Source organism: Penicillium oxalicum, chromosome V (genome assembly GCF_001723175.1).
Source record: "Penicillium oxalicum strain HP7-1 chromosome V, whole genome shotgun sequence".
Classification (NCBI taxonomy): Eukaryota; Fungi; Ascomycota; class Eurotiomycetes; order Eurotiales; family Aspergillaceae; genus Penicillium; species Penicillium oxalicum.
Window position 1 is genome coordinate 1,687,359 of NC_064654.1, and position 22,386 is coordinate 1,709,744.

The 22,386-nt window shown below is 52.3% G+C and overlaps 8 protein-coding genes across 8 annotated transcripts; 5 read left to right on the forward strand and 3 right to left on the reverse strand.

Annotated features, from left to right (window-relative positions):
- Nucleotides 1–1,953: 1,953 nt before the first annotated feature.
- On the forward strand, nucleotides 1,954–4,367 carry POX_e06626 (C2H2 finger domain transcription factor crzA; the record flags this gene model as incomplete). The annotated part of the gene is made up of 2 exons (XM_050115443.1): nucleotides 1,954–3,244; nucleotides 3,349–4,367. 2 exons carry the CDS (start codon nucleotides 1,954–1,956, stop codon nucleotides 4,365–4,367), a joined length of 2,310 nt encoding a protein of 769 aa, XP_049967903.1.
- Nucleotides 4,368–5,527: 1,160 nt separating this feature from the next.
- On the reverse strand, nucleotides 5,528–7,332 carry POX_e06627 (GDP-Man:Man(3)GlcNAc(2)-PP-Dol alpha-1,2-mannosyltransferase; the record flags this gene model as incomplete). Its single annotated transcript, XM_050115444.1, has 2 exons — nucleotides 5,528–6,878; nucleotides 6,950–7,332. The coding sequence occupies 2 exons, from the start codon at nucleotides 7,330–7,332 to the stop codon at nucleotides 5,528–5,530; spliced, it is 1,734 nt and encodes a 577-aa protein (XP_049967904.1).
- A 372-nt stretch (nucleotides 7,333–7,704) lies between these two features.
- POX_e06628 (uncharacterized protein) lies at nucleotides 7,705–8,718 on the forward strand (the record flags this gene model as incomplete). Its single annotated transcript, XM_050115445.1, has 1 exon — nucleotides 7,705–8,718. One exon carries the CDS (start codon nucleotides 7,705–7,707, stop codon nucleotides 8,716–8,718), a length of 1,014 nt encoding a protein of 337 aa, XP_049967905.1.
- Nucleotides 8,719–9,595: 877 nt separating this feature from the next.
- POX_e06629 (Protein phosphatase 2C) lies at nucleotides 9,596–11,340 on the reverse strand (the record flags this gene model as incomplete). Its single annotated transcript, XM_050115446.1, has 3 exons — nucleotides 9,596–9,713; nucleotides 9,775–10,782; nucleotides 10,838–11,340. The coding sequence occupies 3 exons, from the start codon at nucleotides 11,338–11,340 to the stop codon at nucleotides 9,596–9,598; spliced, it is 1,629 nt and encodes a 542-aa protein (XP_049967906.1).
- A 473-nt stretch (nucleotides 11,341–11,813) lies between these two features.
- Nucleotides 11,814–14,045, forward strand: POX_e06630 (uncharacterized protein; the record flags this gene model as incomplete). Its single annotated transcript, XM_050115447.1, has 1 exon — nucleotides 11,814–14,045. One exon carries the CDS (start codon nucleotides 11,814–11,816, stop codon nucleotides 14,043–14,045), a length of 2,232 nt encoding a protein of 743 aa, XP_049967907.1.
- A 2,205-nt stretch (nucleotides 14,046–16,250) lies between these two features.
- POX_e06631 (uncharacterized protein) lies at nucleotides 16,251–17,628 on the forward strand (the record flags this gene model as incomplete). The annotated part of the gene is made up of 5 exons (XM_050115448.1): nucleotides 16,251–16,370; nucleotides 16,582–17,183; nucleotides 17,252–17,301; nucleotides 17,360–17,418; nucleotides 17,479–17,628. 5 exons carry the CDS (start codon nucleotides 16,251–16,253, stop codon nucleotides 17,626–17,628), a joined length of 981 nt encoding a protein of 326 aa, XP_049967908.1.
- Nucleotides 17,629–19,005: 1,377 nt separating this feature from the next.
- POX_e06632 (60S acidic ribosomal protein P1) lies at nucleotides 19,006–19,714 on the reverse strand (the record flags this gene model as incomplete). The annotated part of the gene is made up of 4 exons (XM_050115449.1): nucleotides 19,006–19,052; nucleotides 19,113–19,248; nucleotides 19,362–19,439; nucleotides 19,646–19,714. The coding sequence occupies 4 exons, from the start codon at nucleotides 19,712–19,714 to the stop codon at nucleotides 19,006–19,008; spliced, it is 330 nt and encodes a 109-aa protein (XP_049967909.1).
- A 498-nt stretch (nucleotides 19,715–20,212) lies between these two features.
- POX_e06633 (UPF0662 protein) lies at nucleotides 20,213–21,972 on the forward strand (the record flags this gene model as incomplete). Its single annotated transcript, XM_050115450.1, has 8 exons — nucleotides 20,213–20,432; nucleotides 20,497–20,578; nucleotides 20,634–20,658; nucleotides 20,732–21,010; nucleotides 21,074–21,240; nucleotides 21,295–21,508; nucleotides 21,564–21,749; nucleotides 21,817–21,972. 8 exons carry the CDS (start codon nucleotides 20,213–20,215, stop codon nucleotides 21,970–21,972), a joined length of 1,329 nt encoding a protein of 442 aa, XP_049967910.1.
- Between the last annotated feature and the right edge of the window lie 414 nt (nucleotides 21,973–22,386).

Consider the following 22,386-nt stretch of genomic DNA (forward strand, 5'->3'; position numbering starts at 1 on the left):
AAAAAAACAAAAAAGAGAAAGAAAGAAACTTGTAATACTACTTGTTCATATTGATTGCTGTGTCACCGCGGTGTCGGGTTGGACTCGGTGAGATCCGTGACTGGTAGTAGTTACGGACTTGTAGGAGTAACGGACTACTTCACAACACCGATGTACCCGTCACACACGATAGCAGTCCCCCCCCCCCCAGAAGACGGGGAAACTCGCTCAGACCAATGAGCATCAGCGGACCAGGGGGAGAGATGCAGCACTTGGCTTGTGAGGCTGTGCAAGCATAAGCTAAAAAGAAGGGCCCCATTACCCACTGCCTATTTGCCCAGTCATGTCGAATGGTATCCACTCCCTCGACGTGAGTGGGATATCACTACTCCACCCAGCCGCAAGTAGAAGTCGACGAAACCCTTGTTTTCTTCTTTTTTTCCCCTTGTCTCTTCGACCTTGTTGGGCCTCCTCGCTTCAGACGGGAATTGGCAGTCTCGTGGTGATCAGAAGAGGATCTGGCTCCGTTCAGGGACAAGCAGCATCATTAGGCGCCGAGGGCTCTGTTCGGCATCCCCGTTGCGCCAGCGCTCATTGCGCACCAAGAGGGGGCTCAAGTGAATCATGGATGCTGTCTTTTAGTGCTCATCTGTGATCGTACTAGTCCAGTCCGTGCAGTCGGGGACACGATAGTGGGGGGGGGAGGGAGTGGAATGGAATGGGAAGAGAAAGGTCGAAGAAGCAAGACCGTAGCGAACCTGATCCAACCTCTGAATCGAAGCCGGACGAGAGGACGAGACGACGAGAGGAGGGACCTGATCGTCTGCAGGTGTGCCAGATGTTCCTAGTCGAAAGCTTACATAGGAGCGGGAAAAAAAATGAGATCTAGATCATACTCCAAGTCGTCACATGCTGACAATCTGTACATGGGCTGAGGACTCTCATACACCACGACTTCCATCAGGAGGTACTTGGTACGGCAGTAGCACCGTGACGGTAGTATAGTACTAGTCCACCACTTCATGTACAAGTATCCCCAGTACCCGCCAGTGGCCTCGTCGCGGAGGTGCAATTCTGCTGGAGCAGGTCCGATAGAAAGAGAATTCTATCTAGGACGAGGCTGATCAGACTCATCTCAACCTCGACTCGAGGGGAGATTGATGTTCCGTCTTATCGTCCACACCGGGAAGCCTCAACGTGGCGTCGCGACTGTCAACCCTCGCGCAAAGGGCTGACCCAAGGACGCACTCGTCCATGGTTTGTCGCATTGGTCCGTACCTCACGACTGCACGCACGCAGTCCCGGTGGGTCTTTTCAGGCGCCAAGAATCGCAGAAGTCGTACATTTACTTCAATAATGAGCCCACTCTTGATTTCATCCCGTCCACGTTGGAAAATCCGCGCAAGACCGACTCCCCCCTCCTTCCTTCTCCTCCAGAAGAAAACTCCCACCATCACAAACGCGCACTTCTTGCCGAATCCGTCCAACGAGCCATATCAGCAGCCTCTCTCGGTAACGAATCCACCCTTTCTTCCCATCTTCCTGTCCTGACTCAGACCGCCTTGCGCACGTGCGGTGACCGTTCAGATCGTGGGACCCTCCGTTATCACCACTCGGTACCACCGTCATTAATATTCCCCGTCATCTCCATCTTCCCCGGCCACTGGGTCTGCTTCGAGAGTCGTAGATGATGCGCCCACCCCGTTGAGTCCGGGCAGCTCATTTTTCTTTTTTTGTGTGTGTTTGTGTTTGATGTGTGCGCTAGTCTCATTGCTGGGAACCTGACCTGCCTGGGACAACGGTTATATTGCACCTTCTTCGCCCGTTGGGCGTAGCCGCCGCGCCGCTTCTACCTCCCTGATCTGTGTGCTCCTGCTTGCGCCGGCCCCCGTGTCGCGCTGTCTGCCTGTTCATTACTCGTTCCCTTCCTGTACAACACTTGGGGTTGAGATCGTGCAAGTCGGCTGCTCCATCATGGCCTCGCACGATCACGGCCAGGGGGTGGATGCCAATGCGGCTCACGGGAAGCCTCGCAACATGAGCCCGTCGCCCCACGCCCAACATCAATATCACGACCCAACCGCGGGCCTGGTCGTGGATCCCTCCATGTCATCCGACTACAACGGCAATGCATCTTTCAATCCTTCCCATGGCGACAGTAACATCAATCCTCTCGGCGGCTCCGAATCATATGGCTACTCGACAAATTACCCTTTTAACGCGTCTGCGCCAAACCAAACCCTGGCCCCTCCCTCATCGGGCCAGCCGTTTCCTCCTCTGTTGGACACCGCCAATCTGTCCTTACAGCAAGCATTCGACCCAAATATGGCCAATCAGTTCAATCCGGGAGGCCTGGATATGCAATCCGGACAGTCCATGGAGAACTTCTCCAATCTCCTCAACTCCAACCCGAGCGAGCTCGACTTCTCTGCCTTTCAACCCCATAGCCCCACTGGCACAAGTGCTCCGAATTACAATTCATCTCTCTTGATCGACACTCAAATGCAATCGGGCCAGCAGGTCATCAACCCCGCCGTCAGTCCAGCAGACATCGTCAGCCCTATCTCCAATCCCTCTGCGTCTTCCCACCCATCCACCCAGGACCTGCAGCAGTCCTCCCCCGGCCCCATGTCGCCGCCCGGAGGTACCCCAGGAACATACTATACTCCACAGCATTCACGACACGCATCTCTGGACCCCGCCACTGCGGCCTATTTAAGTGCCCAGTCGACTGCGGACTGGCCTTCACTCATGACCAGCAACAATGCATTCCGTGGCCACCGGAGAGCACCGTCGGAAGTGTCCGAGGTCTCGTCGGCCACGCATTCGCCGTATTTGTCACAGAATGAGTTCGACGGCATTGAGAATAATGTGTCGCCCTCGCTGGCGCCACAGAATGACCCAGCGCTGTACGACAATGCGTTGGGTATTGAGCAATTCACGTTATCAGAGCAGCATCAACAAGGCTTTAGTCCGGCGCATAGTCCGTACATTTCACCGCGTCTGATGCCTCAACAAGGCATCGACATGATCCCCAGCATCCAATATTCATCCTCGGGGAATCAGTTTCCTCCCGCACCGACGGACATGTATAGCTTTCCCGGGGATGATCTGATGGCGGCGCATACCGGAGGCGACATCGGTCAGGCTTCTCAGATGGCGCCTCCGTCAATCAATGTAGAGTTTGCCCCTCCGTCCCGAACCCCAAGTTTTGGCCCATCGAAGCCCCTGGCCGACTTTGACTCGCTGAGTCCACCCGCGATGAGTGAGTCCCCCGCCGGTTTTTAAACAGAGAGAGAGAGAGAGGGATAGAAAAGCCCTTTGCCTCTCATGTCATATGCACATTACTGATTGTCATCATTGTATCAGGATCACGGGGACGCAGCAAGTCGGATCCCTTCGCGCATCCCGCCTCTCGACCGAGGTCACCTGCAGTGTCGACGTCCAGTCTTGAGCCAAATCCTCCTGCATCTCCGCGCTCACTGTCGCCTCACTCACGCAGCAACTCTGGCTCACGTGAAGCGTCCCCGGTCAGATCGAACAGGCGTCTTTCAACATCCTCCATTGAAAGTCGCAATTACATTCTAGACTTGGCCGATCCCGGACGGCCAGGAGCCGCACCTGGCGACTCGAAGCGGGTCCAGAAGCATCCCGCAACTTTCCAATGTACCTTGTGTCCGAAGCGCTTTACACGCGCCTACAACCTGCGATCACATCTTCGTACGCACACGGATGAGCGTCCGTTTGTATGTACTGTTTGCGGCAAGGCCTTTGCTCGCCAGCATGATCGCAAGCGTCACGAGGGCCTCCACTCCGGCGAGAAGAAATTTGTCTGCCGCGGTGATCTGAGCTTGGGCGGCCAGTGGGGCTGTGGTCGTCGATTCGCACGTGCTGACGCTCTCGGGCGGCATTTCAGATCCGAGGCTGGTCGTATATGCATCAAACCTCTGCTCGATGAAGAATCTCAAGAGCGTGAACGTGTCGCCGCTCAACAGCAGCAGCAACAGCAACAACAGCAGCCTGCCGGTGGCCATCTCCAACCCGTTCCCCAACCACTGGTCATGCCTGGTATCCCGGGCATGGATGGTCAGTCTTCCGGTGCTTTCGTTCTCCCGGCCGCTCTCCTTGCGCAATATCCGGCTCTCCAAAACATCCAGTGGGACCAGCTGGCTACCGCGGGTGACGAATCTGGTGATATCGGCGGCCGGAGTAGCTTTGACGCCAGTTCGGGGGGGGAGTTTGGCCTTGACGAAGACGAATCCGGTCTCAGCAGTGTCTCCGGGATGAGTGGTGGGTATGCACCCAATCAAGGCGCTCTTTACCCAGGCCAAATGCTCGGGATGAATTCAGGGAATTCTGAATATGTCGATCAGCAAAAATGGCTCTGATCATGACGCAATGCTTCTTCGCTCGTTTATACCCCCTTCGTGTTTCTTCTGTTAACAGAGAGAGTTCGAGCTGGAAAAGGCAGGTCAAAATCTGGGACCGATTTCCGTTCAGCTTCATTTACAATCACATTACTTTGAGACTCGGTGCCCTCTCTTTATGCCTCTTGCATTTTTCTTTTTTCTTTTTTTTTCCAACTCGATGATTTTTGCCATTTTGTCCGGTTTCGGTGTCTTTCGGGTGGATGAAAATTTATAGAGAATCGGTATTGGCGTTCTATATAGGATGGCACACTACTTGATATTTACGGGCTGTCTTGGGTGGTTGCAGCTACTGCAACTTGGCCTGCACTGCGGTTCGGCAGCCTCTAGACGATATCTGACTGGCATCCATTTGCCGCCGTCCTCATTTTTGATTTCTTGGCTTTGAATGATTTGGATGGTTGAGTGTGATTCAATTCGTGATCCTCATCGAGTGCGCCTAACTATACAATACCCCCAAAGTGTGATGATTTCTTCCTATATCTTGGTCCGCCTGTGCTTGGGTACTTTCCTGTCCACGTGTGCAACCTACTACATACTATGTAGTACATAGTATTTGTTGTATGTCCAATCTACTAGGTGCCAGGGTTGTGCCTCGATTGATACCTAATCTCGCCATGCGGCTCAAGTCTGCGCCCATCACTGACTGACGAATGCAGATGTAGCGCATCTAAGGTTGCTAAGGTTGTGACCATCGAATTCCTCACCAGGGGTTAATATTAGGTAGAATCATGGAAATCTGCACATATCAATCTTGTGGTTCTGCCTCCACGGAGCAAGGAACCTTAAGTCGCCCCTCCCATAAAGGTTCATTTCATTCTTTTTATCTCCTTGGATGTCGTAGAGTAGATCATTCCAGCGATCTCTTCAAGCGTTCAACCGAGCTACATGGGGAAAGAGAGTATACGTCAACCTTTTTAGAGTAAGTGGTTATTTGCATGTGATCAATTTACTTCCTCGATCCAGAAAGTAAAGACTGATGTACCTTTCAAGACCAAGCGCGCGTTCGAGAATTCGCATCTCTATCAAGAATGAAAGTTTGGCCAAAAGAAGAAGAAGAAAGAAAAAAGGGAAGAAAACACCATGATAACGGCGAAACCTCCCCTTCTAGGAACCTTCGACTATCGCGAGGCTTCGACCAGCTTCTGAACTTGAGTCAACCACTTTCGTGAAAATTCCGCTTCGGTGAATCTCTGTGCCGATCGTCTCGCGCGTAATCGCATGGCAACCTTCTCTGACTGTGGCAATGCCAATGCTGCCTCGAAAGCGGCGGCAAATTGTTCCTCTGTTTCGGCGCGGAAGCCTGTGGCTCCGTCGCCCAAGTCGACGACGATATCTTCACGGGGACCGCCGGAGTCGTGGGTCACGCAGATGAGTCCGGCGGCCTGGTATTCAACGACGCAGATGCCAAAGTGCTCATTCCACATGGCGTTGACTCCAACAGAGGCTGTGCCTAGGTGGGACAGTACGGCGGGCCAACTGGCGTCACAGAGGAATGTGGTGTAGTCGCGGATACGCAGCTCGTGTGCGAGCAGGCGCAGGTTGTAGATGTGGGTTTCGTCTGGGCTGCCGTGGCGAACTGATCCTATCAGAACCAGCCGGGGAGAGGGCAGGCCCTCATATGCGGGATTACGAGCGCGCTCTTGTAAGAATCTCGCAAAGGAGCGGAGGACAAGTGGGTGGTTCTTCTCAGGTCGGAACTGGGCAATGTACAATAGAGTGGCGTGGCGGGTCCTTTCACTTTCTTCGTCAACGGTGATTGCGGATTCGAGCTCTGCGACCGCCGTAGGAGGAAACACGACAGCCGGCGACGACGGAGTGCCGTTGCCCGCGTTCAATGAGTTGTCGCTGCTCGGAGTCGTCTCTTTGCCCGTGCGCCAAAGTTTGCGAATATGCGCCGCGGTCCATGAAGAGTTGCACATGACCACATCGACGTGTTGGCCGACCCAACCGTAAAGCTGGGCGAACATCTGCCAATAACGACGCTTGAGTGCACCCTTAAGACCCTTGCCAGCACCCGAGTTGAGTCCTTGAATACCGCTTTGATCGTCAAGGGAGGCAAGCATGTCCGTGGAAATGGTCGGGTAGTGCACATAAGCACCCGTTCGTACCGTGGGGAAGAGCCATTTGCAGAAGGCCAAGGTAAAGGCATAACCCATAGTGTCGATAAACACGTCTGGAACTAGCAGCGTGAAAGCATCGTATGCGACAATCAGCGATCCCAGGGACTGTCCCAACAGTGTCAAGTGTGGATAGGAGCTGGCGACGACGTATTTGCGAGTGCTCAAGTACAGTAGTACCACTGTAGGGGCATGTAGGCGGATATTGAATCGATTCTCGACTCGTTCAAGCATGCTTGTCTTGTTGACTTCATGGTCACCAGTGTAAATGGCGCAAACCGCCTTGGGCCAGCGCCTCTGTGTTGCCCGTATTGCTTCCCACAAAACTCGTTCTCCGCCGCCACCAGCGTTACTGTGATCGATGTTAGTGTATCGGGTCGGTGGATTCTACAACAAAGCCACAAAAAAAAGAGGTGACCGTACCAGAACGGGTGGAAGAAACCGATGATACCGTCCCAGTCATCCGGCTTCTTTGCTTCCTCGCCGCTCCCGCCATCGCTGTTGGTGGGTGTTCTTCCTCCGCCTGGTCCAGCGTTACTGTCCACCTTTTCCCAATCCTCATCTTCGGTCGAGCTCCGGGCTTGTGCGGATGTCGAATCTGTTGCACGTAGCGTCTTGTTGAGCTCTTCCTCGTCCGACCGCGCCCGCGCGATCACATATTCACGTCGAGATCGAGTTCGTCGGCGGATCAACCACCCCGCACCGCGCAGGAGTAGCCCTAACAAACCACCGATGAGCTGCGGGAGCAGGAAAGTGGTCGTCGCGGCGATCGAGAGCGCCAGAATGGCGGTGGTCAGCATGGCCATGTTTGCGTCGAATCCTGAAACATCAAGATTGATGCATGGTAGATGAAGTTCAAAATGAAAACATGCAAAAGTGCTGACTGGAGAAGAGGAAGAGTGTCCAAAAGGCGGGAGTCGTACTTCCGATCATTCGAATGATCAACACCCCAAACGGGCTCCGATCACTTGACGTGGAGACGGTCATTTCCCCTTGCACGTGTCACATGATTCGCGGAGAATCCATCGCTCTCCGCTCGGAGCTTCGTTGAACATGTCGGCTGGTCGGCGAAAATTCCACGCTCGCGAGCTGGAGACAAGTCAAGATTCACAAAATCTCAGGTTTGCACGATTCCGTGTTCTCTTTCATGATTGTGTCCGCTCACGACTCCACAAGTCATGATTTCTTTCGGTCCAAGGCCTTCGCGACTAGCACGCGGTCCTCTGCCGCTGGCGGCACGATCGCATGTCCGACACTTCCACCCGACGAAACCTGCTCCGTGGATCAATGAAGCTCTTGACGCTTCTGCGGCCGTGATACACGGTGTCCATAACACCACCGGCCTGCCATGGGTTGCGTCAATTCCCTTGACGGCCCTGCTGGTGCGAACCGTGGTCGGGTTGCCTTTGCAAATGTACATCAAATCCCATGCGCGTCGCGAACGAGACATTGCGCCACTCAAACAGGCCTGGGCGACTTGGTCAAGCTCGGAAAAGAAGAAAAGATCAAAGGGAGTGTCGGATGTTGCCGTGGTGCCCAAAATCTCCGATATTAACCGACAATATTCTGCGAGTATCACGGCTCTTCAGCGGCGATGGAATATCTCGACGATGTACCGCTTCGCGCCCTTTTTGCAACTACCAGTATGGATCATGTTCATGGAAAGCATCCGAGGCATGTCTGGAAATAAAAACGGGTTGATTCCGTGGCTTCTTTCCTTGGTGGAGGGGAACACGGACGCTACAAATTCTCTCCATCTTACTATAGAACCAACCTTCGCGAATGAGGGCGCGTTGTGGTTCCCCGATCTTCTTGCGGGTGACAGCACGGGGATCCTGCCGGTAGTCCTGGCTACTTCTATTCTCCTCAATATTCAAACAGGCTGGAAGTCCACTGCACGCGCGGATCTGGCCGATATGCCTCGTCTTGAGATGTTTCGGGCTGTCTCCTTCAACGGTTTGCGTCTGTTCGTCCAAATCCTTTCCCTGAATGTGGGATTGTCAAGCTGGTTCTATGAAATGCCCGTGGCTTTGATCATCTACTGGATCAGTAGTTCAAACATTGCTACCTTGCAAACCTACCTTTTGGAGAAGAACATGTTTATGAAGCCGCCATTGCCGTTGGCTTCAAGGCGCTTTGTTCATTTCAATGATCCCAACGCCCAGGATCCGTTCCAAATCAAATTGCGCTGAGCCGTCTGGAGAGCTTTCGAATGTTTCAATTTCGGGCAGAGCTCGGGAGTCCCACAATATGGCACTTGACATGCATAGCCGGCCAAATTGCAGAGACGTGCGGCCCTTGGAGGGGGGACAGCCCATGACATTGGCAATGCGATCTATTTGTGTCCACCTCCTTCGCGCGATCCTAATGGGTCGAGTACATCCAAATCTTGATCATGATTGGTCACACAACTGCTTCACTCGGGTCGAGCAATCTGGCTCCCTGAATGCTTCGTTGATAAGGCTCGCTGGGACGATTCTTTGGACCGCTGTCAATGATCTCTTGGGCGGGCTTCTCTGCGCCGTGGCGCCGTCACGGCTGTTTCCTTATCCAAGCGTGGAATCTTTAATCTGACATCTACTGGAGTCGATACTCTTCCCCAAAAAGGCCCCAACTCTGACCGTCAAATCATAGTTTTTGACGGCTCATTGTAGGCGCAAAAAGAATTCCAACGCTGTCAAAGGCTTCCACTTGATCTAAACATACACAGCGCTATCTTGTTACTTCAGAAATACTCTAGACAATGGAAATTTGCTGTTCAGGACTCATCCGCTTTAGGTTTGAAGAAGTCCGATATGTCGGGTTTAGTTTGGATACATGTCAATGGACGGTGGTCCCGTAAGTGTATGCAGATGCAAGTATCCCTACTTATCTGGCAAAGTAGTGCACGGTTCCATGGCTCATTCTTTGCCATACGGTCAACAATGGATGTTGCCACAAAAAAAAAGAGGCACACGGACATTCCAGAATCCCAGTGGTCATGCGATATCGACAGTGTCATTGAAGCTTCTCAGGCTTCTTCAAGTCACTTCGAAATGCAATGATTCGACCTGGGTCGGTTCTGATCTTCTAGAGTTTCGCTTTAGGAGCTTCCTCTGAAGCACTGGCCTCCTTGTTGATCTCAACTGTTCCTGTGCGGGAATCCGGTCCCTTGCCAAAGAAAATGACCTCAACGGTGATATCGTCACTGCGAGAAAGAAAAGTCAGCAAGGATTAATAAGTCAGGTTCGAGACGGGTTGCAACATACCGGTATCGACGAGAGTATGGAGGTGGCAACGTCAACAAAGCACAAACCATATCCTTATCCTTACCACCCATGGCATTGCGAACAAGGTGAGTGGCAGCGTTCTTATCCTCAACAACAAATCGGCTGGCTACATCCGCAATGTCATATTGGCGTTGACGAATGGGTCGGCGCTGACCTTCTGTGGACTGATCCTTGGCTGGTTCGACGGGCAACTGCTTCTGAGTGTTGAACCAGCTCTGCAACCAGGCCTTGGAGCCACCGCCCCTAGACTGCTGGTGCTCCAGCCACTCGCCGACCAAGCCGACAACTTCCTCGTTGCTGAGCATTTCCCACAGACCGTCGGTGGCCATGACGATGAAGTCGCCTTGCTCAGGGTCAATCTTGGTCGTAGTGATGATAGGTTCGGCGGTGACGTAGGGGGGAGTTTTGAGAAGAGGATGGGGTGTTCGGCCGAAAAACTGCTGTTTGATCGTATCCTGGACCTCTCTGCTCCACTTGTAGAATGCATCGCCAAATGCGCGGCTGGGCTCAAGACCACCCAGAATGCGACCGTTACGCGTAACATAGGGCTCACCAGGGTGCTCTTGCTGCAAGCGTTGGATTTCAGACGGGGTTCCACCAGTCAGATCCTCGGACAAAGCAGTGGCCGTCCATTTGCCATTAGCACCTCGGCGACCCAAAACAGCACGAGAGTCACCCGCAACGGCAACCTTGAGATTCTTGGTCTGCGAGTCGTAGAAACTGAGGAGGGCACAAGACCCTGAAAGGGCAGGGGCGAGGAGCTCGGCAGCCATGCGACGAGACTTTGATTTCAGAACTTTATCCACACTCTCGTGAACAATCTCATTATCGAGACGAACAAATCCCTGCTTGATAGCCTTATCAATGGCTTCAGAAGAAGGCATCATAACCTTCGGGTCAGCTGCCGCTGCCTTATATGTGGAGTTCAGCTCTCGCGCGACGTATGATATGAGCACATTTCGAAGTTTCGCAGAAGTCGTCCAACCCCTAACTCGCGAATTAGTGACATGCAGGTGAGATCCTGATCTTCAGATTGACCCACGAGTGACCATCAAAGACCGCCCAGAACATCCAATCGCTGTTTGGCTCCCCATCGGTATTGCCCCAAGCAGACGATGATACCTCAACAATCTTCTCCGCATGATCATCCTCGATCGGAGAGTTGCTAGGCACCTGAACTATGTCGTACCGGACCACCCCTTTCCCTCTGTTGACCAAATATGACTCCTCATTCTTGCGAAGCTTCTCCGTGGCCTGTTCCGGAGTCAACATTTCGAGGACACGTCGATCCGAGTCGTCTGTATTCTTCGACAAAGGCTCGTCTGCTGCCAGAGGTTCGGTGTAGAAATGGTTATTGCTCACAAGAAGGGCGCGCCGAGTCGATTCCGATGGAGACTCAGCATGGGCTGATGAGATTGCGCTCGAGGCAAACCCTCGTACTTGCGTTGCCAATGATTGCACGGTACCGTCCCCTTGATATGCATACCAAGCCCCGGATGCCACCACAGTAGAGATGGCCGCAATAGAGAATCTGCGTAGATGCATGGAGGCTTGAGGAGACGCCGAAATTATTGTCGGGCGCCGACCTCCTGAGTATGATCGCAAGCCTCGGACCGAGTGGTGTGTATGGGAGAGCAAGCACGGCCGCTTACTTGTGACTTTCCATGCTGGAGCACGCCGAGCCGTACGAACCGTCTGCGCCGCCGCCCAACGCATTGATTCTGCGAAGGAAAGTAATCTGGAAGAAAGTTCTCTGTCTGCCAATATTTTGTGAGTGACCTCGATTCCGAAGACAACAAACAACGAAACTTGGCGATAAACAAATAGGAATAGTCAAATACTCATGCTTCGCAACGCCCAGATAAGGGATCACGTGTGTATGTGCCGAGGGATAACGCTATTCCGAATTGGGTTCCCTGTCGTCATTCCCCGCGGAATCTTTTACAAGCCGATGTTCTTATTTGTGAAAGCTTCCTCCATTCTGCCAAAGTGTACGACACTTTAGACAACCTCGAGTCATGTCTTCGCGTGCGATTCGGAAGTTACAGAAATTGCGTGAGCGAGAATTGCAACAAAGGCAACAAAGTGAAGATACATCGAGCGACGATGAAGCCCCGCGCCCCGCAAAGCCAAAATTGAATGCGTTTGACCTTCTTAACACCGGGGATGACGATAATGACGATGGAAACGAGTCCGATGAACCTGCGAATGAGCCTGCCCTGAATCTGTCCGAACCCGATTCCCCGTCCAATGAGACCAAGAACGCCAGCAAGAAGAAGAAAAAGAAGAAGAAGAACAAAGCCAAGCCCACCGCCTCAAGCAAGCCAGACACCCGAGAATCCGATGAAGAACTTGATGAGATCGATCGAGCTCTCAAGGAGCTTGCTACTGAAGGGCGGGCTGCAACGGGTACAGGGCAAGCACAGACGACAACGGATTCTCTGGATGCTTCGTTCCCCAAGACAACCAGCGAACTCCTTGCGGTTGATCCCAAGTTCTTAAATGCCACAAACGAAATGAAGCGTCTGTTCGGCAACGTTGTTCTGGAAAACTTTGATCAACCAGCGGGTACGGGTACTGGTCGTCGACGGGAGCGCAATCGAGAAACGGTTGACCTCGGCCAAGCGTTGACGGGCCGATACAGTCCCGCCAGTAGGGGACAGAGCTTGGCCGGAGTGACACTTCGACGGAATATCCTCATGCAAGGGAAGGATGATTGGCCTCGAGCGCCAAGCGGAGGACTCGGCATGGAACTTGAAGAGAAAATGACTTCTGGTGCTACCCTGTACCGCATCGTCCATAATGCTGCCTATGAAGATGTCCAGAGGCAGTTTGAGCTCTGCGTCGAATCCATGGATCCTCAGCGCCTGATCCATCACTTGCAATACAATCCTTATCACATCTCGACCTTGTTGCAGGTGTCCGAGATCGCGAAACACCAAAGCGATCACGCAGTGTCCGCCGATCTCCTCGAGCGAGCACTCTTCAACATTGGACGGTCGGCCCATTCATCATTCAACACACGCCTCAGAGAAGGCCAGGCCCGGCTGGACTTTTTGTACATGGAAAATCGTGAGTTATGGTTGGTGGGTTGGAGGTACATTGCAAACCTGGGCATGAAAGGAACGTGGAGAACCGCGTATGAGTGGGCAAAACTTTTACTGAGTCTGAATGACTCCGATCCCTATTGCATGAAACTTATTATAGACCACCTGGCACTGCGGGGTCGGGAATATGGTCAATTTGTGGATCTCTGCACTCAAACGCGATTTAGTCGTGACTGGGCTGAGCTTCCAAACATTCAATGCTCATTGGTCATGGCGTATCTGCGCTTGAGCAAGCCTCAGGAATGTCGCCGTCAGCTTCACCACGCCATGTCTCGTTGGCCATGGGTGTTCAATCGAATGGCTCAGGAGTTAGATCTTCAGCACATTCCGAAGCAGATTTGGGGCAAGATGCCCCCCACTGCATCTCATGAGCTTCTGACCGAGCTATACATTGTCCGTTCCAAGGATCTCTGGAACACACCGGAGGCTGTCTCGCTCATTGTGGAGGTTGCCGACACGCTGTCGGATGAACCACACTCTATAGAACCTCCAGAGATCACGTTGGATATGGCTCGTCATGTCGTGCTCTCCGACATTCCCAAGGTGACCACTCACCTTCCCACTCGTTTCGTTTCGGGTCGCATGTCTGCATCTGATCCCTTGCCCCCCTATGATTCAGACGCCTACCGCCAACAGAGCGATCCGACCCCATCCTATCTCGCCCAGGTTCCACAGGCTGGCCAGCCCCAATGGCTCCGCGATTTCATGGGACAACTGCAGAATGGCGGTGGCATTCGATTCCCTTGGCTGCAACGCGGTGACATGGAGGGAGACGAGGAAGAAATTGCGGGAGACGGCGGGAACGTCGACGGTGGTGGTCCCGGGAATCCGTCCTCGGAAGGCCGAGCCCGCCCCTTGGCTGTCGACCAGCAAGTCATCGAGCAATGGCTTGTGAATGACGGTCTCGAGGCCTTGGAGATCTTCTTCCACCGAAATGGAGTTGATCGCGGGAACTGGGGGGACGTCGTGGATTATAGTCCACTCACCGAGTATCTCGAGGCTCTTGAGCAGATCCAGCCAGAAACTTCTCGACTGCCCATTCTACACGGAATTGTCCAGGAGGTGATTGGAGAGATTGCGGTCTCCGTCCTGGAGGATGAGCTGGAAATGATGGAAGAGGAGCGGGCTGCTGAGGACGAATAGTTGCTATCTCAGGTGCAATATCCGCCATGTTGAAATCCTCATGTATATTTAGGACGAGGGACCAAAGCGGTGATATCGAGTCAGCCAAGCTGCAGACGGTGCACGAATACAAGCATGGTGTGGATATCAAGTTTGTGTCGGCCCTTTCTGCCAACGTGTAGTACTATAGATAGTTGATCTTTCGCAGAAGTAGATAGGGTGGAGAAACAGTGGAGGTGGATGCTTCAAGCTGGATTCAAGGTAGACTCCGGTTCACGTGGAATTCGTCCGCGACTGAACATACCTACCTTGTTTCTGGTATCTCGTCCTATTTCAGGCATCCGTGACTTTTCTGATAGCTTACCTATGATCGATCACGTTTTGACAAAGAGTGATGTGAATATCGATGCTTCCAAGCCAAGACGAACGTCCGTCCAATCCTTTTTTTGCTTGGGCGCAAGGGCTCTTAAGCCCGACAGTCGAGGGCGGAAGGCGGTCAGACATGCGCTCATACATTGACGTCTGCCGCGGTGTCCACTCGTGCTCCATCCAAGTCTTGGTTTGAAGTTTCGGGAGCATGGATGTGTCAGTCGGATAATCAAACTTTTAATCAATGCCCGAGCTACGAATGTTTGTAGTTATTTAGTCAAGTGTTCAAAGTCAGTACGGCTCTGCTGGATGGCCAGGTCTTTTTGGGGTGTTGGTTGGAAATTTTACCATTCACCCAGGAACTAGGTTGATGTTTATTGGTAGGTTGTACCTACGGGCCAGGTGGATTCTGTTTTTTTTGAATTGACGATTCCATAAATATATGTTTATGTAGCTATGGACCTCCCAAGATATCTGCCCTACACCAGTGATATAGTAGATAGTGCTGGTTAAGTAATTATGTTTCGGGCTCAATCAATTGGATCAGGAGCATCCTGATATGATACGAATGATGGTATAGCGTAAATGATATAGAAATAAAGTTGGGCCATACACATGTACACCTATTTCAATACCCACGCGATTAGGCCAGGGGATTATTGTTGACGTGATAGGTAAAGGGAGACATCCGGGCCATTCTCCACTCACGCGCGGCCAAAATATAGATTTAGAGACGGTCAGGGTTTCCCGCGGGCAGAGACATCAAAGGCAATGACCCAATCTGGATGGCGGTCTGGACGTCTTAGGAGCCATGGTGGAAGTTGTCGTCATCGGTTGATATCGATCAAACATAAAGAAGCTCGAAGTCGCATCATCCAGTATTAACTGCGCTCCCCGAAATGCGGTGTCGCAGGTACCACTCTCCCTCCATCTTCTGCCACAAATTGACCGCGTTCTCACATCGGAGAGAGCGCACGTTATCGCAGCATAGTGGGGTCAACTGTGCTTGACCGGCCCGAGATCTAGAACCCGAGAGTCACCAGGAGCAGCTTCATCTAGTCAGCCATCCAGTTGGAAATAATCTCAGCAAGCCCCATTACTATCAGCAGCAGCTGTACCTGATATCAAACCTGAGGGTTTCTTTTCACCTTCTCTCCAAGGTCATCTCTTTGTTTCAGTATCCAGTGTTTCAGGTAGTGATCGACTGTCTGGTGTCCAATCTTGATGTCTCAATATTCGCCGGAGTGCACAATGAGAACAATCCCACTTGTGCACAAGCAGAATCCATGTCCGAACGCCCTCGAGGCGGGTGGGTGTCTCCCGACCGTACCGAGTACTTCGTGACCATGTACCGATCTAGTCACTGCCCCTACCAGTAATGTGAGGTCAGGGAGAGGCTGACTCATTTGGGGCGGGTACCGGGCACCGCCTGATACCCAGCCGGAGTTGGGAGGGTAGTCTGATGCAGGCCCAAGCGGCCTCCGTTCTCACGCCGATGCAACACTAATTTAGTCTTTTCTTTTGTTGGCTTATCTTTCCCATGTCCATTTTTTCTTCCTCTCTATCTCTCACACATAGAAGCACTTTTACATCCATTTTTGCTGTGTGAAACTCCATCTTCAGGTTGGACACAGGATTGTTGCGCTTTGTTTTGATTTTGGACTACGCAGAGTCTCTTGGATTGACCGCGTCTACTTGTGCTCTACACGCTTTATCAGCGTACCTGCAAGACCCTCTCGGAGGCGACCCGCAAATCCATTCCGTCATTGGACCTCCGATCGCGTTTTTCCGCCCAGCGCATCCGCCTTGAGCTTCAACGTTGCCCTGTGCAGAAACTGCACCGGTGCACCCGATACAATGGCGCTCGCAGAAATCGTGAGCAGAATGGTGTCGCAGGAGGCAGTCCCTCTGACATCGCGAGAGGCAGCTTCAGGCTTGCTAGGCTCGGTGTCGATGACCTGCTGGATTTTTTTGCTGGTACGACTTGTTTCCCCCTCCCCCCGCAATCGCACCGACCGCTCGTACTCTCGTACCGGCGCAGACACGGGACGTGGAAGATGGTCTTGCCCTCACATTCCAACACTGAAAGAGGGGGGAGAGAAGGAAAATTCAGATATCATGTTTCTCAAGCCAAGTGGTGGGACAAATGGTCTAATGCGACTGGCGCACTGACTCGACTTCATCGCAGGTCCCGCAATTGATCGAAAATTACCGCAATGGCAATGCAGAGGCGATCTCCTTGTTGTTTGTCTTTGTCTGGTTCATCGGCGATATTGCGAATCTGCTCGGTGGCGTACTAGCAGGTCTGGTCCCCGTCATCGTCGCGATCGCAGTGTATTTCTGTATCGCCGATGGCGTCCTTATTGCCCAATGTGTTTACTACAAAGCGCGCAATGCGCGCCGCGATAGCCTTCTCCGACGCCGGCGCTCGTCCACCGAGACCGCAGACCCCACGACCCCACTGCTTGGTCGCCGATTTAGTGATGCGGTGTCGCCTCACACCCGACGCAGGTCTTCGGGCTCGATGCGCGGCCACCCGGGAGTCGGTCGGCACGAGAGCCAGGCCGAAGATCCACTGGCCAAGATTGTTGAGGAGAATGAGTTTGGACGCAAGGCATGGGTCAAGAACGTGATCAGTGTACTTGGTATCTTTGTGGTCGGCATGATCGGTTGGACAATTGCTTGGCGAACGGGCATGTGGGCGCCAGCTCCCATGGAGAACACCAAGCCCGTCGACATGGCCACCAGCGGTGCCGTGCTGGGATACTTCAGCGCAGTCTGCTATCTCGGGTGAGTTGACATTTGTCGAAGCTCTGGAGCTATGTAGTGGATTACTTGTCCGCTGACAATGAATGCAGAGCGAGATTACCCCAGATCTACAAGAACTATCGAGACCAGTCGTGCGAAGGTATGTCGAATGCGCCCGACTCCTACATTCAAAGTCCATGTCTCACAGCTTTCTCAAGGCCTTTCACTTCTCTTCTTCATCCTGTCTCTCCTGGGTAACCTCACCTACGGCGCCGGAGTAAGCATACCCCTTTAGCCTCACGCACAAGCATCAATGAAAGCTGACACAAAATTCCAGATCCTCTGCCATTCAACCGAGCGCGAGTACGTGATCACCAACCTGCCCTGGCTCATTGGCTCATTGGGTACCATGGCCGAGGATGTCGCCATTTTCATCCAGTTCCGCATGTACGCGGTCCAGGACTCTGAAGCGATGATCACTTCATGAGTGGGATTTTGTAAAACGCCCATGATCCAAAAAGAACCCCTTCCCCCCTTTGAACGACGGAATGACTGCCCTTGATCGATGAACCACTCGCACCGATCAACATGAAAAGAAAAAAAGGTTGCCTTACAGTTGGCGTTTCTGATTATACAAACAGGAGCCCTTCCAACTCCCATTACCTCACTCGGAGAATTTGTTGAAAGCACTCACAGATGCACCCCAACACGCCCCGTTGCTGCCACGAAAACCAATCGATGTTCGAAAATACGCTTGTCCCTTCTTTTTTTGTCGACTCTTCTTTTTCCTTCCCCCCCCCCCCCCTCTGCGCGCTTTTCCATTTCTGTTTTGACTGTTTGCTGTCTCTTTTATTCTTTTGATTTGTAATTTTGCCCTTCGCAGATCATTTGGTCGTGTCGAATTTCCAGTCTGCGTAGCGTGGTCGATTCTTGCTGAACGAGCGATGCATTTTTACTGTATGTATATCACTTTCGAGTTACATGCTGCGTTGGTGCAGGAAAAGAAAATGGTCTATATCAAATCGACGAAGCACCTACATATATCAACACTGAAATCAATTCATGTGGCTAAAATGATAGTTCCGTCCGCATGACATTTGATTCCGGGCTCATCGAGATATAACTTCCATTGTGATTCGGGCAGTGAACAGTGGGCCGTGATATACTGAGCACAGCTGCAAGCCAGAGCTTAGCACCAGCACCAGCACCAGCACCAGCACCAGCACCAGCACTGAAATAGAGCGATTCCAGGACAGGAGATACTGAGCATGTATCATCGCTCTGGGGAGTACTTGTTGCCTGGGTCTACTTGAACCCGTTGCTCTGTTCATACTCAATCCTACGGGTTACCCTAGAGGGCTCTCACAGAAAAGCAGGGGAATCATGCAGTCAAGGTCACATTCTGCTCGCATGGGAGATAGCATGAACAGAAGAGACGATCTAGTTGCGGGGGATGGCACGTGGAAGATCCCCGCGTGCATCTCTACTCGCTAGGCCAGACTTGATTCTGGACTGGAAATAGCCAGATAGAAAAGTTGTGCCAAACGTCTTTGTCTTCAATTCCCCTATAATCCTGGAAGCAACGATAGTTTCGGCATCAGATCGGCAACCGACCGGGTCCAGCCCCGTCCCTCTGCGGATCAGGGCAGGCCCGAGCACCCAGTCTCCATTGAATGTCCATGTCCGTTTGAATCTTTTGCTATTTTCTTTTTTATCTTCCCCGTGATTTAGGTCTTCGTAGTAGGGGTCGTGGAGTATCGAGTACAAGAGAGAATCGTCGAGGGAGCCATATGGCAGAGGCGGAATAAGAGGTGAGGGAAAGAGCAAAAAGGAAACGACTTTAAATTCGGGATCGTTAAAGCGCTTAGTCGAAGAGACCGAATCCCATGTCGTCGTCGGACTCCTCCTTCTCTGTTCGGGGATTAGCGACTGCATACTGATGAGCACAGAATTGATCGTGGTGAAACTCACCCTCCTCCTTCTTCTCCTCAGCGGCGGCGGCAGCGGGGGCAGCAGCGTCACCACCAGCAGCGGGGCCAGCGGAGGCAGCGGGGCCAGCAGAGCCGACGTTGGTCAGGAGGTCCTTGACATCCTTGCCCTCGAGAGCCTGGTGAATTGAGTTTTGTGTGAGTGATTTATTTCGGAGAAGCGCGCGCTCAGAACGTGGGTTCCGAGGTCCGCGCGGGCGCGGGTTCATGTTGAACTGGATCACGAATTTACCTTGGCGAAGATGGAGGCCCAGATGGGCTCAACCTCCTGGATCTTGGCGGCAGACAGGATGGTCTGGATCTTGTCGGCCTAGAGACAAAAGTATTCAGTCAGTCGCAAGTTCCCCCATCAATTTCTCGGATGCGCGATCATGATCCAAATTTGGAATGTTGGTCGTTTTCCCGCTGCGGTTATAGCTTCGCCGGAAAATAGACAAGCGAATTGCGCAAACGAAATATCGGCCTCATTCAACGTATATCGGGCTGGTTGGGTTGTGGATTTTTGGGAGCACGTACAGTGATCTCAATGCCGTCGTCGGCAAGGATCAGAGCGGCGTAGGAGACAGCGAGCTCGGCGGTAGACATTTTGTCGACGGGGTGATGTTGACCGGACTGGGTGTCTTGAAGATGAAGAGAGGAAGGAGAGGAGGGAAGAAGTGTATCGTCAAAGGCCTATCCGAACAGGGTAACCGGCCCAGCGGTGTGTGGGAAAAAGCCCTCGCTTAGGGCTTTGCCAAACAGGGATTAGTCTGTAGCCGCTCCCCGTGACTGAAGACTGGTCCCGCCTTAGGCCCGTTTCGGCCTGAAGCGGTCATTGATGACATAATCATGGGGTGCCGCAGCTGTCCGGTCACTGGACCTGCACCGTGCTGCAGCCCGCGCCCGTGTCGCTGGGCGGGCGGTAGAATGGATATCAATATCGATCCCCAACTGACATCACAACGTGTGGGGTCACCACCGATAATCTTCCGCAATCTTCTCCTCAGTCCAAGTGCACACCTTGATTCGCACCCTTAAACCGCAAATCCGAACAACTTCAAAGGTCTTCTCATAGTGCTCGCATCCTCAGTCTCGGCCTGAGCTATGGAATCCCCCGCAGTCACAGCCCCGCTAGATCCGCGAGAGCAGCCCATTCTGGAGCGCTTGCTTCGGACTCGGGATGCCCTCCTGCTGCTGAAACAAGACAAGTCGTCCTACATCAAGTCTCGTGACGTTCTTCCTCTATATGAAGAAGTCGTCGGAGAAGTCGACAAGCTCAATGCTGCTCGTAGAGAGACAGACCGCCGCTTGAATCACAACCGATGTATGGAAGAGAAGTGTTGCGCTCTGGTTGGTCGACATGTTACTGACTACTGCTTGGTCTTCAGTGGACTATGTCCTGGATGATTGCTTTCAGTTGATCTCGCTTCTCTTCCTGACCGTGGGTAGGAACAATGAAGCTCCAGCAGTGTGAGTGGCCAATGAATCTCCAACGACCTTATTTCGAAGCTCACGCATCGCTCAGGTACTCGCTGGCGGCTACGATTCAGGTATCATCTGGAGACCTTTAATTTGGACTTCCATACTCTATCAAATATTTTCTGACTCTTTTCATTTGCTCAGCGCCTCCTTGATCACCTCGAAGAAGCTGGATTTTACAGCTCCAAGGACTTGAAATCGATCACAAAGACTCTCGAATCGATGCGAGAGACACTAGACCGGGGCCGCGATACTTATTCGCCAGCTCTTCTCACGCTTCTCGAAAGTCGAATGGATCACTGCAAGATTTCATTGGAGAAATTAGAGGACGGTCTTCGAGTGCTTGACCCGGCACTCGTCCAAACACACGAGACCCTGGTGTCCATTCTACGCTCCACATCTGCTGTGAATACGCGTTCAAAGGTTCGTCTACAAGTATGCTCATTTTCAAATAATTAAGGACTAACGTGTCTTTTTACCGAGTAGTTCTCAGCTACAGAAGTGAATAATCTTCGGGAGCAACTGAAGAAAATTGAAAGCACATTGAAGGACGGCAAATTCGTGGATGCCGAGGGCAAGATCTTGGCTGGATCAGACAATCTGAAATACTTGATGGAGCGGTGCTGGCGATGGACCGAAATAGTCCTCGAACGGTAAGCCTCATCCCGCTAATACGTTTCTCAGGGATCACGGCTAACTCGATACAGCGAGGGCAAAATTGATGAGCGCTTCCAGGATCAATATGACCGCCTTCTTGAGATCCGCAACCAGCTCGATCGCCTCTCTGTCACCCAGGCTTGGTCCCTTCGCGAAACGGACTTGTTCGGGTATCAGCGCAAGCTGGATCGCATTGACGAGGCTCGGGTAAATGGAAACTTTGTCGATGCTGAAGGACAACCGGCAGATCTCCATGCTCAACGCGTAAGCTTTCTTCTGGAGGACCCTATTTGGATGAGTTTCGTTGACATTTCTCCAGACGTTGCTTTACTTGATCCGACGCAGCTATGCATACATCTACGCTCTGTTGATCTCTTCTGAACCCGTTTCCGAGGCTCTCTTGCCCGTGTACAACCAGTTGCAGACTCTTCGCAGATGTCTTATTGAAGTTAAGGAATCTGGAGGCGTGTCCAACTCGCGGGAGCTCTACCCATACAGTATGAAGGTATGGATTCATGTTTCATGTCTGCCCGGGAACAAGTTCACATTGCCACGAATGCTAACGGACATAGCTTAATTCGATTGACAACATGCGTGTCGATGGTAAATTCTACATCGGCCCTGACATTCCCGAGGGTCAAGGAAGCGTCAACTCCCTCTTGGCCGAATGCTACGACCTTGTCTGGGAACTCCGGGCGGCTGTCACCGATGAGGACAACCAGTCATAGCTCGATGTCTGTGCTGATCCCCAACAGCTCCATTGAATTCAGCCTGTTTATTGGCACCGCCCTGATGAGGTCATCTCCTCCGGCGAATGGCCTCGGTTCCTTTGAGATTTCTTCTGTACCTATTCATTCTTATTCTTCACTTCTAAATGGTACTATGTATTGATGACTTTGGGGCGTTTACTTGGAGGATTTGGTGAGATCGAATTGGGATTCCAGCATTGAACGGGGGTGGAAAGGCTTTGCTCTTCTTTGTTTCTTGTTTGATTTTTCGGTTGTATTGCTGGGAATATCGGTTCTTTGATGGATTTATGAGAATGCTTGCCCTCAAAAAATTGACATTCCTACTCTTGGATTTTCAGATTCTTTTCCAGGAAGTTGCCTCATCGGCCCAGTAATCCTCGGCCTCCAGTCTCT